Source organism: Mycena indigotica (genome assembly GCF_014461135.1).
Source record: "Mycena indigotica strain 171206Taipei chromosome Unknown Mind.scaff0005, whole genome shotgun sequence".
NCBI classification, from domain to species: Eukaryota; Fungi; Basidiomycota; class Agaricomycetes; order Agaricales; family Mycenaceae; genus Mycena; species Mycena indigotica.
This window is the reverse complement of record NW_023503004.1, coordinates 4193700-4210779: the sequence shown is the minus strand read 5'-3', so window position 1 is coordinate 4210779 and position 17080 is coordinate 4193700. Positions and strand designations below refer to the sequence as shown.

General features: G+C 49.0%; 3 protein-coding genes across 3 annotated transcripts; 2 read left to right on the top strand and 1 right to left on the bottom strand.

Moving 5' to 3' along the window:
• Positions 1-3999: 3999 nt before the first annotated feature.
• Positions 4000-4876, top strand: MIND_00636500 (uncharacterized protein; the record flags this gene model as incomplete). Its single annotated transcript, XM_037363103.1, has 5 exons — positions 4000-4144; positions 4267-4280; positions 4326-4562; positions 4610-4778; positions 4827-4876. 5 exons carry the CDS (start codon positions 4000-4002, stop codon positions 4874-4876), a joined length of 615 nt encoding a protein of 204 aa, XP_037221024.1.
• An 8615-nt stretch (positions 4877-13491) lies between these two features.
• Positions 13492-15130, top strand: MIND_00636400 (DDE Tnp4 domain-containing protein; the record flags this gene model as incomplete). The annotated part of the gene is made up of 3 exons (XM_037363102.1): positions 13492-14481; positions 14530-15021; positions 15077-15130. The coding sequence occupies 3 exons, from the start codon at positions 13492-13494 to the stop codon at positions 15128-15130; spliced, it is 1536 nt and encodes a 511-aa protein (XP_037221023.1).
• A 41-nt stretch (positions 15131-15171) lies between these two features.
• On the bottom strand, positions 15172-16696 carry MIND_00636300 (uncharacterized protein; the record flags this gene model as incomplete). Its single annotated transcript, XM_037363101.1, has 4 exons — positions 15172-16022; positions 16069-16187; positions 16233-16499; positions 16548-16696. 4 exons carry the CDS (start codon positions 16694-16696, stop codon positions 15172-15174), a joined length of 1386 nt encoding a protein of 461 aa, XP_037221022.1.
• Between the last annotated feature and the right edge of the window lie 384 nt (positions 16697-17080).

The following is a 17080-nucleotide window of genomic DNA, read 5'->3' as shown; positions in this document are numbered from 1 at the left end:
ATTCGGGCTGCCGCTCAACGTCCGTCTCCACTCTCGCTGTTGCGTTGCGCCTGGCTGACCCCGGCAGAACGCGCGCATCCTCGCGGACAGCTTTGCGAAAGCGCTCGCATGTGATGTCTACGTGCCCAGTGTTGGCTCTAAGCTCTAAGGCTTAGAGGGTGTCTAAGCCCTAAGGCCTTAGACTAAGGCTTAGGCTAAGGCTTAGATATTGGCCGAAAATCTTCGGAGGGCTTAGAGGGCTTAGAGATCGCGTAATATGTATGACATATGATCGACGCGGCTGACAAAAACTTCATCGATTATTATCGGCCCATCTTCCCTTCTTCTGCTTGTCTTCCATGTCGCTCGAGAAATTATTTGGGACCAGCACGCCAAAGGAGCAACTGCGCACGAGGGTTTCGGCTCGTGCGCGGGCAGACGACGAGCGCTACATGCGTGTGATGGCAGAATTGGAGGCGGAGGATGATACTCTTGATTCAGGAGCTATCGAAATTGACAATTCGGAGGTCTACCAACCATAGTTTGCATGTATATTGCCAAAAATTAGAGCCATCAAAAATTTCTTTTTGGGACTCTAAGCCCTTAAACCCGGCTAAGCCTTCTAAGCCCTAAGCCTTAGCCTAAGCTCTCAGCCCTTAGACCCTGGGGAGGTCGGTTTTTAAGCCCTTAGGGCCAACACTGTACGTGCCCGACCTCTTTGCGGGCCGCCCGCCCGTGTCCGCAACCGCCCACCCCAAGGCGCGGCAAGGGCGCTTACCGTGCGTCGCCTTCTACCTTCCCACTAACAAACTGATGCTTTTCTTAAATTTCTAGTTCATCACCAAGCTGCAGGAATCGAAGAAGTACGAGAACCTGGGGGCTATTGGGTGTGTCGCTATTTCGCCGGTCCGACAGTCGTCTCATGGCCCAAGTTACTGCTTCGGTGGCGGCGTTTCCCTCATTCTCGGCTCGCAGCACCCCGCCCTCTTCAGCAGCATCGTCATCGCCCACCCGTCACCGCCCAGCGACGCGCAAATTCTCGGTATAAAGGCGCCCACTGCCTGGATCGCGGCAGAAGGTCGCCTTGTCATGGCGCAGGTTTCTGGTGCTAACGTGTCTCTAGACGATTTCGCCATCTCGAAAGCCCGGCTGGACCAGATCGAGGCGCTGTACAAGGCGCGGGAGGGGAAGGACACGTTTGTGGAGTACGAAATCAAGGTGTACCCTGGTGTGTGTCTTTTCGGGTCCTTGTGCGCCCTGTTGACTGTGTCGCTAGGGACCGGTAAGACAAGACGATGCTGCCAACTGAATCGCACTTACTCTTTCCAGCGCATGGATTTGGCGCCCGTCCTGCGCTGCAGTACATCAGGAAATTCACCAAAAACCTTTTGGGCCTTTCAAAAGGTCTAAAAGGTCTAAAAGGACCAAAAGGTCATAAAAAGTCCCCAAAAGGCAAAAGGTCTTTCAGGCCTTCCAAAAGCTAGGTCCATCCTTTCAAAAGACCTTTTGGCCCAAAAGGCATCAATAAGGCTGGCCAAAAGGCACTCAAAAGGACTCACAGTTCACATATTCAGGTGCAGTAAACCACAACTTGTATTAATCTAGTAATAAAACAACATGAAGTAGACGAACAACACTCCACCCACTACCGGTCCGAGTCATAGCCGCCGCTACCGCTCATGGCTGTCCCCGCCGACGAGTTGTGGGCACAGGTCATGTTCCTGCAGCGGCGCCGGGCAGTCTTCGGGTCCCCGGTCCCCTTGTACCTGCCGCAAATGAACCAGCGCAGGCCCCGCATCGAGTTCCGTGAAGTTGAATGCTGCCATGCCGAGCAGACACCATCCCAGTCACCGCGGTCATTTGCATTTGTCTTCGCATTCGCTTAGTCGCATGTTCGAGAACCGAGCGGCGAGGAGTTGGTGCATTGGTGCAGAGTGGGATGGGACGGGACGGAAGTGGCGCTGGCATGTGGGGGGAATGGAAGGACTTGATGGGTGAGGTCAGTCCGGAGCAGCGAGTTGCAGAGGTCACTGGCCAGCGCTTGCTGCTCCTCGCGCGATCGCGGCTTGCTGGCGCGGCTTGCTGGGAATGCCTTGAGGTGCTTGCAGGCAGTCTTGCGTACTTGAATGGTCTTTGTGTGCCTTGTTTCATTCGGTATGACTTGCAGCAAACTTGCGGAGGGGACCAGACGACAAGAGGATAGCGGGGAGATGGTGGGGGAAGAAGAAAAAAGGGTGGGAAGAAGAGGCGTTATTTCGCCGAAGAAGTTTGATGATGACGCAAGTTCTTCCGATTAACTCAACATATCAACAATTTGGATTTCGGAAGTACTTTGAAAGGCTGAGAAGGCCTAAAAGGACCACAGAAGTCTTGGCCAAAACATCAAAGGCTAAAAGACCTTTCAGAAGGCCTTGCAAGGCCTCCGGAAGGATTGGTTAATTTCCTGATGTACCCGGAGGTCAAGGAGGCGTTCGAGAAGGCATTCCAGCAGGCGGTCGATTGGTTCAACAAGACTATTCCCGCGTAGAAGGGCTATTTTTAAACTTGGGTATTATGTGTGTCGTCAGGAAGGAATTAATGCGGTTTATTACTATCGAACGACTCGGAGTGTGTGAACCTGGATCTATCTTGTTGCGCTGTTGCGACTGCTGGCCGGGGCAAGAATTCAACTTGAAGCATGGAGGTATAGAACTTAGAAGAGCGGGTAATAATTAGCTGTGAGCTAAAGATATGAAGGCAAGAACTATCCGAGTCTGTACCATTCTCCCCACCTATTATTAGTTGCCAGTCGCGTAGGTGAAAGATCAATGAAAGATTTTTCAAGTTGCTCACTACTACTAACTTGAAGGTTTTTCAGACAACTTACTACTACTTACTTCAAGTTGAACTTATTGACCGAGTACTAGGATGGTAGACTACCGTAGACCGCAGAGCCAAGACACGAGAGGTCGCCAACGGTTGGGCACTGGGTCCGGCAGCCCTCCGAGGGCGGCATATACCGTAGCATATACCCATTCCCTCTTCGCGCATTTGCCAGTGGCAGGACAATGACCACAATTCGTCTGACTAATGAACAACGGATCTCGCCCACGACACTGTCTTCCCCTGCCGGTATGCGCCAGTTAGCGGCCCTTCTTCAAGTTTCTCGTCATTCACGTTGACAGCGGGCGGGGAACGATGCGTTCAAGCACAAAGATATGCGCAAAGCAGGCCGTTCTACATTGCCTTGGACCTGTGTGCAGATATAAACAGCGAATTGGCTGAGATTTCTAGTATAGACCATTTATTATTGCACAATCTGAAGGATAGGGGGAGATGAATGCGGACCTTGCCAGTCGCAGCGGTCACGAGGCGCCGGGCGGGTCAGTAATCGGAAATGTGCGCATGCGGAGAAGCTCCTGCGCCAAGGGCACGCCTGCTCTGCGCAGTAGTCCCGTCCCCACTGTCGATGCTCATCGCCCTCTGGACCGCAGATGTGTATGCTGTACGCCGCGGCCAACGTGCAGAAGGCACGGATGGAAGAGGGAGCAATTACAGTGAGAAACGGGAAGCGCCACGATCTCCATGTAGCCATGAGCCCATGTGTGACGCGACAAGTGAGACACGTTTGGCTTGTGGGCCCAGAGAACGTGGGGAATAGAATGATGTATGAATTAACCGCGAGTGGACAATATCGAGCCATTCTTGCGACAGGAATAGCGCAGATGGACTGATAGCTGGCGGTTTGTGGCTTGGCTTTTGCGGGAGGGGCCGCAATATACGAAGAGGTGCTACGCTAGGCTGGCCCTGAGTGTCGAGTGTGTCGAGTGTGTCATGTCGTGGGGGGTCTGAGATCCGGGAGAAGGCGAGAACAAGCGGCGGGTAAGGTCAGGCGGTGCACGTTTATGGGTGGGTGGATGTGATCACGCCAACGACACCATCCATTACGGCGAATGAGCGAAAAGCAGCACCCTTTTCCCTTGCGTCCCCCTTCCATCTTGTCCGCCTCCCCCGTCGCGTCGCACCCCAACTCCAGTGGACATGCCCCACCAGCAGCACCAGCAGAGCGCGACGAATAATAGGTCGTTTACGGGGCGGATCTCGGCGTTGAGTGCGAGCTTGCGCGGCCGTCAGGAGGGCGAGGGAAACGAGGGGCGAGAGTCGGCCGCGCCAGCCACGGCAATCGGTGAGTGGTGGTGGTCGAAAGCAAGAGCCAGCGCATTTCCTTATCTTTCGCTCCAACGCCGCTTCTCTTCTCCCTTATCGCGAGCCATGTGTTGACGGCATTTCCCTTTTCTTTCCCCCCAGAACCATCCCGCGGTGTACGTCCCCGCGCCGCCCGTCATATCCGCGCTCATATTGGATAGCACTTCGCTGGACGGGCAGGATTGGGGAACTACTTCAACGACAACGCACAGCAGCAGCAAGACGAAGAATTCCCGTGGCCGCGCGGCCGCCAACGCACCCGTGGCTCTCATTCGACTGGGCGAGGTGGATATGGAAACATAGCTGCTGCCCAAGCGCATAGCTCGCACGAATGGGCCTACTCCAACCAGGAGCAGGAGATTCTGCGGGCCCATGCTGACGCGAGGCGGATGGCCATAGTGCGTCCCTCCCCATTGCTCTTCGTGCACTCATTTCCGTTCCCCAGCCCGTTGGACGCGGCGGCTATGGGAACATCGCCCATGCCCGCGCGCTCGCCGCCGCGACAGCAACACGCTCGCAGTCTATCGACCCCGTCACCGCCCCGACCGCGATGAGCTTCCGCGTCCCGCTGCCCGTCCCCGGCTACCGCGCGCGGCCCAAGCTGAACGCCAAAGGTGTGTGGCCGGCGCGCAGTGTGTTTCCCAGCTGACCGCCTGGTGCAGAATGCTATTACGGCTCAGACGCTGAGGATTCCGAGTCGGACTCAGACTAGTCTTTGCCAACACAAACCAACAACAAAAGTCGACGCGTATCGTACGGACCGTGGCCTACTAGTCCTAATCTTTCCCCTTACGCTACCCCCGCGACCACAACTGTAATGTCTCGCTGTATTTCTACCTCTACGTTTGCCTATGACCCATTGCGTCTGTTTTCCTACCCCTTGAGTACTGTATCGCCACGCAGAGAACAGATAGTAGTCTGTTCCTGGGTGGTAGACAGCAGTGTGGGATGGAGCTTCAATATTCAATGGCAAGGTGGACGACATCGTGAATTGAGGTTAATAATAAGTAGATGTGAGTGCCGCCGTCGAGCCGGTACTGTCCTTCCGCCCGCATTTGACCCGCATTCTCGATGACTATCGCAGCCTCTTGACTCCCCCTTCAATGGACTCCCCGCGATTTGACCGCAAGCTTGGGCGCACCCCGGGGCTCTACCATGGTGAGCGCCTTAAGCCTCACCGGCGACAGCTAAGATGCCACAGAGGTCGCGCGGGCGCTCGCGGGCGTCTACGCCGTCTTCCTTCTCTCGAGGGCGACCGCCCGCCCCGGGCCCAGCTCAAACACCAGTGTGTGCTCCTCCGGCGTCGGGAATTTACCGTGCATTCAGCCTTGGGCAGTGTCGCCGCGGCCGATCGGACTGCTCTTGTCGGCCTACACCGTCCTCCTGCTCTCTCACCTGTAAGCACACCCCCACGTCCCCTCACTAACTAACGCCGCCAGAATCCCGCTCACCCGGCGCCCCGACCCCGCCCGCGCGTCCTCCCGGGCCGGCCGGCACTTCGTCGTCCTCGGCGCCGCCCTCGTCGGCCCTTGGCTGCTCTTCGCCGCGTGCGCCGTCCTCCACACGCTCGCGTACTCGGACACGCTCCGCACCTGCGACAGCCGGGGTCTGGTCCCGGGCATCGACCGCGGCGCCTGGTGGTGTCTGGTGGAGATGGAGGACGCCTTCGGGGCGATGGCCATCACCTTCGCGTGTACGTCTTGGCCGTCTTCCCTCCGTTTCGTGGCCTTATCTTTCCACTTGGCAAGTATCTTGCGCAATGTTCAGTGTCTTCCAACGCGCCACGGGCAGTTGCTCAAGGCCGACGACAGAGGCTACGCCTGCCTGGATATCGGTCCATGTAGCGGAATCGAAGGGAGAGACGCTTCTAGAGGGCGGTGCTACAAGTTCATAGGGGCCTCGTCTGCACGAAGTACATCACCTATCCTGCCCACTTATCCCCTCTAGTTAGAGCCTCAGGGGGGGGGTGGAAGCTCTAACTAGAGGGGATAATTCAAATCCGCTGTGTTTCCTTAAACTTGCTTCTGGATGTTAGTGGACAGGATGTTAGTAGACGGGAGGTCTTTGGGGGAAGGGGGAGGCCGGCTGGGGGGAGCGGGCTGGGGAGTGGGCTGGCCGGAGCATCAATGGATGATCACCGGATGACACGATGACAGCGAAGGTCATCATCGCTGTCTGCTGTCAAGTCCCGCCCTCTGCCCGCCTCCCCCGCCCTCATCCCATCACTGCCATCAAAGTTGCTGATGGCTGTTGATCTTGGGGTCGCCCATGGTCCCGCCCACCGTCCCGATCTGATGGCGCATCAAAAAACGAAAGTTGTGCAGAATGCTTTGCTGATACCAAATGTACAAACCGTTTATCAATAGCTTGAGTAGTTAAGGAGATATAAGCCTTTTGATCTAGTGATGGATGAGTCTGAAGTTAGTAGACAGCTTTTATAAGGGATATTTGGAGGATTTTAGTATGGTATGAGTATGTAGGGCAATTTGGGTGTCAATACCAGTGTCAGGGGAGGTTATAGGTAGGTAATGATGATCCTAGCTGTAAGGGTCCTCTCTAATAACTTATCCTGTCCACTAACTTCAAGTTATGTTAGTAAGGGCTAACTAGGTACAGTATGCACATGTAGGTCCTTGAACATATAAGTAAGTCTCTGTAGAAGGTGTTGGGACTGTCAGTAGAGGATATGAGACATAGTTGGCAAGAGGGGGGGCTTACAATCCATCATGTGCACTAACCTCCTTAGTATGGAAGTCAGTAGATATCTTCCACCAGTTTGGTTGGGAAGGTTACTGGGGGGGACACACAGGCCATGAAATATCTACTAGAATGTCTCTTGTCCTGCTGAAGTCCTGGATTTATTATAGTTCACTATGTCTACTAACTTCCTTGCCTGTGAAGTTAGTAGACATCTTTGATCACTTGGGATAAGAAAACAGATAGGGGGAACAAGGATGGCTTTTGAGGCCATGGGAGGTATACTGGGATGCCTTTTGTCCTGCTGAAGTTCTGCACTTATAACAATATAGTTGATCATGCCTACTAACTTCCCTAGCACAGAAGTTAATAGACATCTGTCATCACTTTGGTTCAGGAACCAGCCAAAGGGTCCAAGTGTGACATGTGAGGCTATGGAAGGTTTCCTTGGACGATTTGTATCCTGGAGAAGTCCTAGATTCATAATAGTATTGTTAAGCATGTCTACTAACTTCTATGCCTGCGAAGTTAGTAGACATCTTTGATCACTTTGGTTGAGAAAGCATCTAAAGGGCACAAATCTACTAGTAGTATGTGAGGCCAGGGAGGGTCTACTGGGATGTCTCTTATACTTTCAAGTCAAGAGTTCATGATAGTATATTTAACCATATCTACTAACTTCCCTGACCAGAAGTTAGTAGACATCTTTCACTGTTGGTTGAGAAAGCAACAGGTTGAAAGACATGTGGCATGATAGGCTATAGAAGGTCTACTGACATGTTTTTTCTACCATTGAAGTCCTGAATTGATGATAGTTTAGTTAACCATGTCTACTAACTTCCCAGCACAGAAGTTAGTAGACATATTTCACACTGGTTAAAAAAGTAGTAGGTAGAGAGTCATATGGCATAACAGGCTATGGAAGGTCTACTGCCATGTTTTTTTATATTACCAAAGTCCTAGATTAATGTAATTTAGTTAACATGTCTACTAACTTCCCTGCAAAGAAGTTAGTAGACATTTTTCACACTGGTTAAAAAAGTGGTAGGTGAAGAGTCATATGGTGTAATGGGCTCTAGAATGTCAACTGACACGTTTTCCATATTACTAACGTCCTAGATTAATGTAATTTAGATAACCATGTCTACTAACTTCCCTGCACAGAAGTTAGTAGACATCTTTCACTACTCTAATTAGAACAGCAGTCTGGCTGACTTTGACACAATATATGTATCAACTCATATCATACAAAGTCTACCAGGCACCTTGCACATTCTTCAAGAGGTCAATCAAAGACATATATAGCCCATGTCAGGAAAGTTAGTAGACATCTTCAAACTATAATATCTCTCTATGATCTTCTGTGATAGCAGGTATCTCAAAGCACATCAGTAGCTTGAGGGTGGTAAATAGTATGTGTCCTCAATGGCATATAGGCTATCAATGCTCAGTAACAGATATCTGATGATCTACTCCCCCTCCCCCTCCCCCTCCTGTTCTCTCCCCTGCGCTCTCACCCCTCTCCTCCCCTCCTTCCTTATGACCTATTGCAGTACTGGCTATGATGAGCTCAAATTAGACACTCATGTTGGCTATAATTGATCATTTGGCACTCAACACTTGTACTATCTACTCTGTTAGTGTAGGTCAGACTGGGCTCCCAGAGGCTAGCTACATATAAGATTTAGGTGAGTATTATGAGGGAGCATATTTTTGTACTATTTAGAGCACTACTTAACTGAAAGGACTCAATATTGTGCCAGAATGGCAGTTAGTAGAGAGCATGAGTTAGAGAAGATAATGACTGAGACAGTAGAAATTCAGCCCTCAGTTGCCATTCAGGCTATATCTATATGCATAAATGTCTTAAGAGAGCATGTTATACATATAAGATAGGGTCCATCATATACACAAATAGCAAATATGTCTATTAACTTCTTACCTAAAAGTTAGTAGACTCTAATTTATTAGACCCATTCTACTATATAGACTGAGCATATAAGTACTGTATATGCATGTAGTAACATATGAAAGACATTTCCTGTGATTTATAGGCCCAAATTGAGAGGGATGATAGATATACATGCTAATTTCTGGCAGAAGTTAATAGACATATAGCATAAAATTGGGTTTCAAGGCAATGTATCTGAAGTAAATTAGATGAGAGAAGTGTTTCTGAGCACCTACTAGGATCCCAAACAATGAATAGTTGTTGTCCTGAAATGTGTCTGAATATCAGGTCGAAGGCAGGTTCGTCCTTAAGTGCAATTGAGCCTGGTCTCAATTGCAAAAATGACATGTCAAAAATTTAAGATATGGACCAAAATTTGATTACAGACTGTTAGGTATACTGGAAATGAACATATTCGGCGCTCAGGTCAGCCTCTCAACTATCATGGATCTTTCACAATATCATAATCTATGTTATCTATCCCAAATATGATGAATGCACCAAGCTATCAACACTTCATATTGGATAAAGATACTTATAGATCTGGTGTCAGGGAGTGTACAGCTTCCAGTAGATCCAGATATGCATGCCATAATAGATGTATATGTCAATTTCTGACCGTGTCAGGCAGAAGTTAGTAGACATGTAGCATAAAATTGGGTTTCAAGGCAATGTATCTGAAGTAAATTAGATGAGAGAAGTGTTTCTGAGCACCTACTAGGATCCCAAACAATAAATAGTTGTTGTCCTGAAATGTGTCTGAATATCAGGTCGAAGGCAGGTTCGTCCTTAAGTGCAATTGAGCCTGGTCTCAATTGCAAAAATGACATGTCAAAAATTTGAGATATTGACCAAAACTTTATTGCAGACTGTTAGATATACTGGAAATGAACATATTCGGCGCTCAGGTCAGCCTCCCAACTGTCATGGATCTTTCACAATATCATAATCTATGTTATCTAACCCAAATATGATGGATGCACCAAGCTATCAACACTTTATATTGTATGGAAATACCTATAGATTCGGTGTCAGGGAGTATGTAGCTTCCAGAAACTTTAGAGATTTCTGTCCCAGCATATCAGGAACAGCAGATATGGTAGCCCCTGTTGCACAGGTATTTGCCTTGCACTCTATATAATTGAGATATCAGACATAGATTGGAATCATTAAGGGAGCTGCCCTGAGTCCATAGACCCCGCACCCATCAGGATCTGCCAAGAACTGAGCTCAAAATAAATTTGCCATCAGAATCTGTCTGTCAGCACCAGGAAAGATGAAAATATCATAGGGAAGGTTAAAGAGGTGAAGGGTATTGATGGTCTAGTATCATATACAGGGTCATATCTTCAGGATGATTGCTTCAGGAGGCACATCCATGTACTTTACACTGAGATCCATTAGTATCATTTACCTGTGATGGGACCCACAAACTACTGATGGACTGTTTACTCACATCCCATCCATGGAAACTTGTTGTAAACTTATAGGAATATATAGAATGAAGTCCTACAGCATATGGTCTGTTCATTTGGACTATAGGCAAGCTTAGAGATGGCTCTTTGATGGTAGAGCAGCAATATTTTCTATATTTCAATGCTTTAGAACAAGAGAGATGTCGAAGACAACAGGTACAATTGAAGCAATTGACAGAGTAGTTCTGCCAAGACTTCATTTATGCTTGCAAACCCAATCCTTCTTCCCTTATAACATATTGATTGATAGTCTCCTAATATTTAACCACTTATGCAAGCTGATAAGTCAAGGAGATATATATCAAACCACAGTACTGAACAGTAGGGTCCTCTTATGAGTCATTCATCATAATTAATTGAATACTCCTAAAGTTATAGCATAGTTATATATGATCTCTAAGTATTTGGCTACATATATCCCTAAGAGGTCTCAGGGGAACATCTATAAATACATTACTAGATGAGATATTTCATCACATACTTCATTCATTTGAATTGATGCAGCGGTTTCTGAGTTATAGTGTGTTCAATTCTTGTCTACTAACTTCAGAGCATTAGGTATACATGATTGTTATGTTAGATTAAAGACCTGTGACATGCATTTAGACTATTGAGTAGCTAATAAAATGGCCTCCCAAGTCATTCAACTTGGTCAGGTAATTGGTAATGAACCTATAGCAGTAGTAACCATGCATTCTGCAAGGCCCTGGAGTAAGTTTACTGGCCTAGTTTACTGCCAGCTATAGGATGCATGCAAAACATGCTAGTAGATATTCCATAGCCTAACATGTCACATATTTTTGCCCCAGATGCCCCTTGACTAGAGTAGTGGATTAGGACCACTAACTTCTATGCATTAGTAGATATGGCATGTAGGGCTTTAGCTGCATAAAAGACCTACCAGGAGACTTCCCATGGCCTGTATATCCTCCTAGCTACCTTCTCAACCAACACAGGGAAGATATCTACGAATCTCCTCTCTAGGGGAGTTAGTAGACATCCTGGATCGCAAGGGGGGGGGGCCTTACAAACTGAAGGTGTCCACTAACTTCCAACAATGTAACTATTATAACTTTATAGCATGGAAGAGATCCTAGTGAGCTTTCCATTGCCAGACATGACATGACACATGTTCTCCCCTCAGCCCAGCTGCTTTATCAACTAAAGGGGTGGAAGATATCCACCAACTCCCTGTCCACTAACTTCTGTGCCAGAGAAGTTAGTGGACATGGTCAACTACACTATCACAAATACAGGACTTCAGCGGGATAAAAGGCATTCTAGTAGACCTCCTATGGCCTTGCATGACACATGTCTCCCCCTGCCTGCTTTTTCAACTAAAGTGGTGAAAGATGTCTACTAACTTCCCTGACACAGAAGTTAGCAGACATGCTTAGCTATATTATTATGTGGACTTCAGTGGTATAAGGGATATGCTGCCAGTAGACCTTCCATAAGTTATCATGTCACATGCCTCTCCACCTGCTGCTTTCTCAACCAAAGTGGTGGAAGATGTCTACTAACTTCTGTACAGGGAAGTTAGTGGACATGGTCAACTAAACTATCATCAATTTGGGACTTCAGTAGCATAAACAAAATGCCAATGGACCTTCTATAGCCTGTCATGTCATATATCCCTCCACTAGCTGTGTTCTCAACCAAAGTGGCTGAAGATGTCTACTAACTTCACAGGCACAGAAGTTAGTAGACATGCTCAACTATATTATAATGAATTTAAGATGTCTTCAGGATAAAAGTGTTCCAAGTAGACCCTCTATGGCCACATATCTCACACCTGTGCCTTTTCAGCTGCTTCCTCAACCAAAGTTATAAAATATGTCTACTAACTTCTGTGCACAGAAGTTAGTGGACATAGTCAACTAAACTATCATTAATCCAGGACTTTAGTGCCATAAAGAATATACCAGTAGACCTTCTATAGCCTATAGTGGCTCTACCAGTGATTTCCTCAACCAAAGTGGTGGAAGATATCTACTGACTTCCATACCAAGGAGGTCAGTGCATATTCAATATAGATTGTAAGCCCCCCCTCTTGCCAACTATATCTCATATCCTCTACTGACAGTCCCAACACCTTCTATAGAGACTTACATATATGTTCAAGGACCTACATGTGCATACTGTACATAGTTAGCCTTACTAACATAACTTGAAGTTAGTGGACAGGATAAGTTATTAGAGAGAATCCTTACAGCTGGGATCATTATTACCTACCTATGACCTCCCCTGACACTGGTATTGACACCCAAATTGCTTTACATACTCATACCATACTAAAATCCTCCAAATATCCCTTATAAAAGATGTCTACTAACTTCAGACTCATCCATCACTAGATCAAAAGGCTTATATCTCCTTAACTACTCAAGCTATTGATAAACGGTTTGTACATTTGGTATCAGCAAAGCATTCTGCACAACTTTCGTTTTTTGATGCGCCATCAGATCGGGACGGTGGGCGGGACCATGGGCGACCCCAAGATCAACAGCCATCAGCAACTTTGATGGCAGTGATGGGATGAGGGCGGGGAGGCGGGCAGAGGGCGGGACTTGACAGCAGACAGCGATGATGACCTTCGCTGTCATCGTGTCATCCGGTGATCATCCATTGATGCTCCGGCCAGCCCACTCCCCAGCCCGCTCCCCCCAGCCGGCCTCCCCCCTTCCCCCCAAAGACCTCCCGTCTACTAACATCCTGTCCACTAACATCCAGAAGCAAGTTTAAGGAAACACAGCGGATTTGAATTATCCCCTCTAGTTAGAGCTTCACCCCCCCCTGAGGCTCTAACTAGAGGGGATAAGTGGGCAGGATAGGTGAAGTACATTGCATTTAAGTAGTTTGCAGTCCAAGTACTAGTCTTAGGTTGTTCTGTACTACGGACCCTCTGCCTCAACTCTGCCTGCAGTGCAACAGCACTCTCGGCGGCCACTGACAGCTGCTGTGTGCCGTAGTAATAGTAGGTACGGTCAAATATGGTCGAACAGGCATCCGAACGATGCCCGAACGGCAGGTCCGAATGAGTAGATTACATCATGTATTCGGACATCCGTTCGGATGTCAACTTTGACCGCACCACGAATAGACATCCGAACGCAAGACCAAATGCCAGTGCCTTGGGCTAATTGCTTGCGCAGTGGTCTCCTGAGTAAATTGTGACGTGCTGTGACCCAGCACTTATTCCCTATGGCCAGGATTGACTCCCGCCATGGACGTGCTACACATCTACGCAAGTCAGCAACCTCATGGGCACTCCACCGGTATCACCTACGAGCAAGGCGTTTACGCCGTCTCCGCTCTCTTGGCCTGACTGCTGCTCAATTGCAGCGTCTCAATCGACTGTCATTTGGGCTCCCCACTCATCCCCGACAGTCTATTATGTTCGATATGGACAGTGAATTTGAAGACTTCGAAAACGATGCAACGATCTCCAGCGACTCTGATACAGACTCAAGCCTGAGTGCGGATTCTTCACAAAGTTCTAGCGGCACATCATCAACTGCCAGTGTCGATTCATTTGACTTGCGAGATGATGACCTACCCATTCCTCGAGGATATCGACGCACACCAATCTCCTCTTCTCGAGTTCTCAACTGGGTAGAAAGGCAGATTCAAGATATGTATGCCCAGCGCTACAGTGTGCCACGCATACCACTTATTCGGCCAGAATCACGTCTCAAAACATGTCTCAAGTCGTGGAAACACAACGATAAGCTGGCATTCCGTGGTGAGCTTCGAATCTGGCCCACAACCTTCGACAAACTCCTTCGGAAAATCGAGGGCCATAGTGTCTTTACCAATAACTCCAATAATGGCCAGACTCCTGTCGAAATCCAGCTCGCCGTGGCACTCTACCAATTTGGGCATAATGGCAATGGAGTATCACTTCAGGCTGTCTCATGGTGGTCGGGACTGGGGAAGGGAACAGTGCCTCGTTGTACGCGGCGCGTTATAACTGCTATTTTAGGCAGTGGAATGTTGGCTGAATATGTCCGTATGCCGACTGCAGTGGAGAAGGAGGAAGCGAAGATATGGGTTGAGAAGACATCAGGCTGCCGAGAGTGGAGAGACGGCTGGTGCATGGTCGATGGAACCCTGATTCCATTAGCCACACGTCCAAACTGGTATGGACCAAGCTATTTTGACCGGAAAATGAACTACTCCATGAACCTCCAAGTGAGTCAAGTTTTCCTTTTTCTTTGTTAACTCAATCCATTGGCTCAGGTGGTCAACCTTCCAAACCTTCAAATAATTGACATTGGGTATGGCTACGTTGGCAGTACCCACGATGCAACTGCCTGGACAGGAACTCGGGTCTACCAAGAGCTCACCACACTCCTTTTGTCTGGAGAATTCATTTGGGGAGATGCCGCTTATCCGATATCCCGTTGGCTGACTGCCCCATTCAAGAGCCCCGAACGTGAAGACCCGGACAACACTATCTTCAACAACCATGTGTCTTACGTTCGAGTCCGCTCCGAGCATTGCATTGGGTTTTTGAAAGGCCGGCTACAGTCACTCAAAGGACTGCGTCTTACTATCAACAACCGTCACGACCACAAATATGCAACCCAATGGATCATGGCCTGTGTCGTGGTTCATAACTTCGCACTTCTCCACGAGGCAAGGCTTCGAGCAAAACGTCCATTAAATCCTGAATATACTGCGCCCGAAAACGATCCCTTCATTCCAGCTGATATACGACACCGGCGAAATGTTGGTACCCAAGAGAACGCAGACTCCGAAGTACCACTTGAGATGGAGGGCACAGCAGCTGGACGACGGGCACGACTTGCAGCAGGAAAAGCGAAGCGAAATGAATTGAAAGACTATTTACTGGCTGCGATAAGTACTCGTAGACAACGACTAGGTTTTGAGTAAATATATGTTTACTACATCCAATTTCCCCCCAGAGTTGTACAGTCCCAATGACCCATTCATGGAAGAAAACATATCTTGGGTCTCTGGTCCACCCTCCGATCCGGAGGGAAAGCCAAATGAGAGGCGCGGCGGGCCTGGCGAACCATGGAGAGAGTTGGACGTGGAGCTGTAGCCCGAGGTGTCGATGTCGACCTGCTTATATTCTTCGGAGAACATACTCCGCACTGCATCGGGCCCGAATTTCCTCTCCGCCTCCAACAACTTCATTTTCCGCTCAAATTTCTCATTTGTCGACTTCCGCTTCTCCCGCTCCAGCTTCATTTCCATCTGCCGGCCCATCACCTCCTTCAAATGGATAGCCTTCGCCTTACTGCGCTCGATATCGGCGGTTATTTCGAGACTGGCCAGCTTGAGTTGTTTTCGTTGTAGGTCGTTTTCCTGCTCTACCATCGTGCCCAAGTCCGTCGCTTTACCCTTCTTCCCTGCAGGGACAGGCTGTGCTTCTTTTGCTGCCTTTGCTGGTGTGAAGGGAGATGGCCGTGCCCCAGTTCGTTTACGCTTCCGTTCCTCCGTTGACAACTCCACAATCTCTGCGTCGTCATCGTCGTCATCAGATGACTTATCGTCGGAGTCCTTCTCGTCCCGAGAGTTGTTATTGTCGTCGTCATCGGAATCGTGCAAAGGCGGGGGGGCACTGTCAGAGTGCTCAGTCCCATCATCGACTGACAGGAAATCCGTTGAAGTGCTGTTGCCAATGGCGACAGGTTGCGAGTTAGGTCGAGTCCCAATGAGGTCTATCATGGTCCAGTACCATGGAAAAGTGTCCAATTTGGCACCTGTAGATGGTAGTTAGTAGATAGAAGTAAATGAAAAATGACGCACCCCACGCAGAGCGTCGCTCATCGTCTTGAGGGAGATTGTCGTGTTCCTCCTTGGTCATCTGGTTCCCCGCACCCGTTTGCTTCATCTCCTTTCGTATTTCGCTTGTACGGACGCAGAGCCTGGGCTTTGTCATGAGGGAAGAGCAACGAGAGTGGAGGACAAACTTTTTCAGCCGATTTTTGACTCTATCGCCGACAGCAGCACGTTCCTTGGCTTTTCTTGTATGTCCCGAAAGCCAGTTGATATAGGCATTGTGGTCTTCGCCCCAGAGTGCCTTGGCCAGCATCCAGTGCACGGATGATGCAGACAGACCACCGCCTTTCTCTGTTGACGCGTTCTGGCCAGGGGGCGGGAAGAGCTTGTTCCTCCAATCCTCGTTGTCGGTTATGAGGCTTAGCAACTTGGTGGTCTTGTCGGGGTCTTCCCCAAACCTGTTGTAGCGTAAGAACTTGTGTTAGATGGAGGTGAATGCGACACACGGGTTCTTTTCCAGCTTCTCTGGTATCGGCACCTCTGTCTCACCCTCCTCCTCCTCCTCGGTGGCCCGGGCCCGCTTTGATGGCCGCTTGGTAGTTGTCTTGTCCTTCTTCTTCTTGGGCTTTTTTGACGGTTGAGCTCGGTGCGCCATGGGAGATGGGATGAGAGAGGCAAACAAGAGGAGCCAGCGATCGTCGTTTGATGCGCAGCACCATGGTTGATAGGGGCTAGCCAAGGATGAGGTGTTCGGACGTCACGAACAGATTCCCATCACTTTTCATTCGGACTTTACATTCGGACTACTGTTCGGTCATATTTGACCGTACCTAGTATAGTACTACTGTAGCTACATGTTCGACATGCAGCCTGAGCGGCTGAGCCCCCTCCCCCCGGTCTACTTTTGAGCTCGATCTTAAGTTGGTTATTGGAATAAAGATGGCTGGGACTGGGGATTGTAACAAAAGTATCCTGGCCAGGATTCTACTAAGTAGCTTGGCGACACAGATCGGCCCTTCCTCGTGCTAGTAAGCACAGT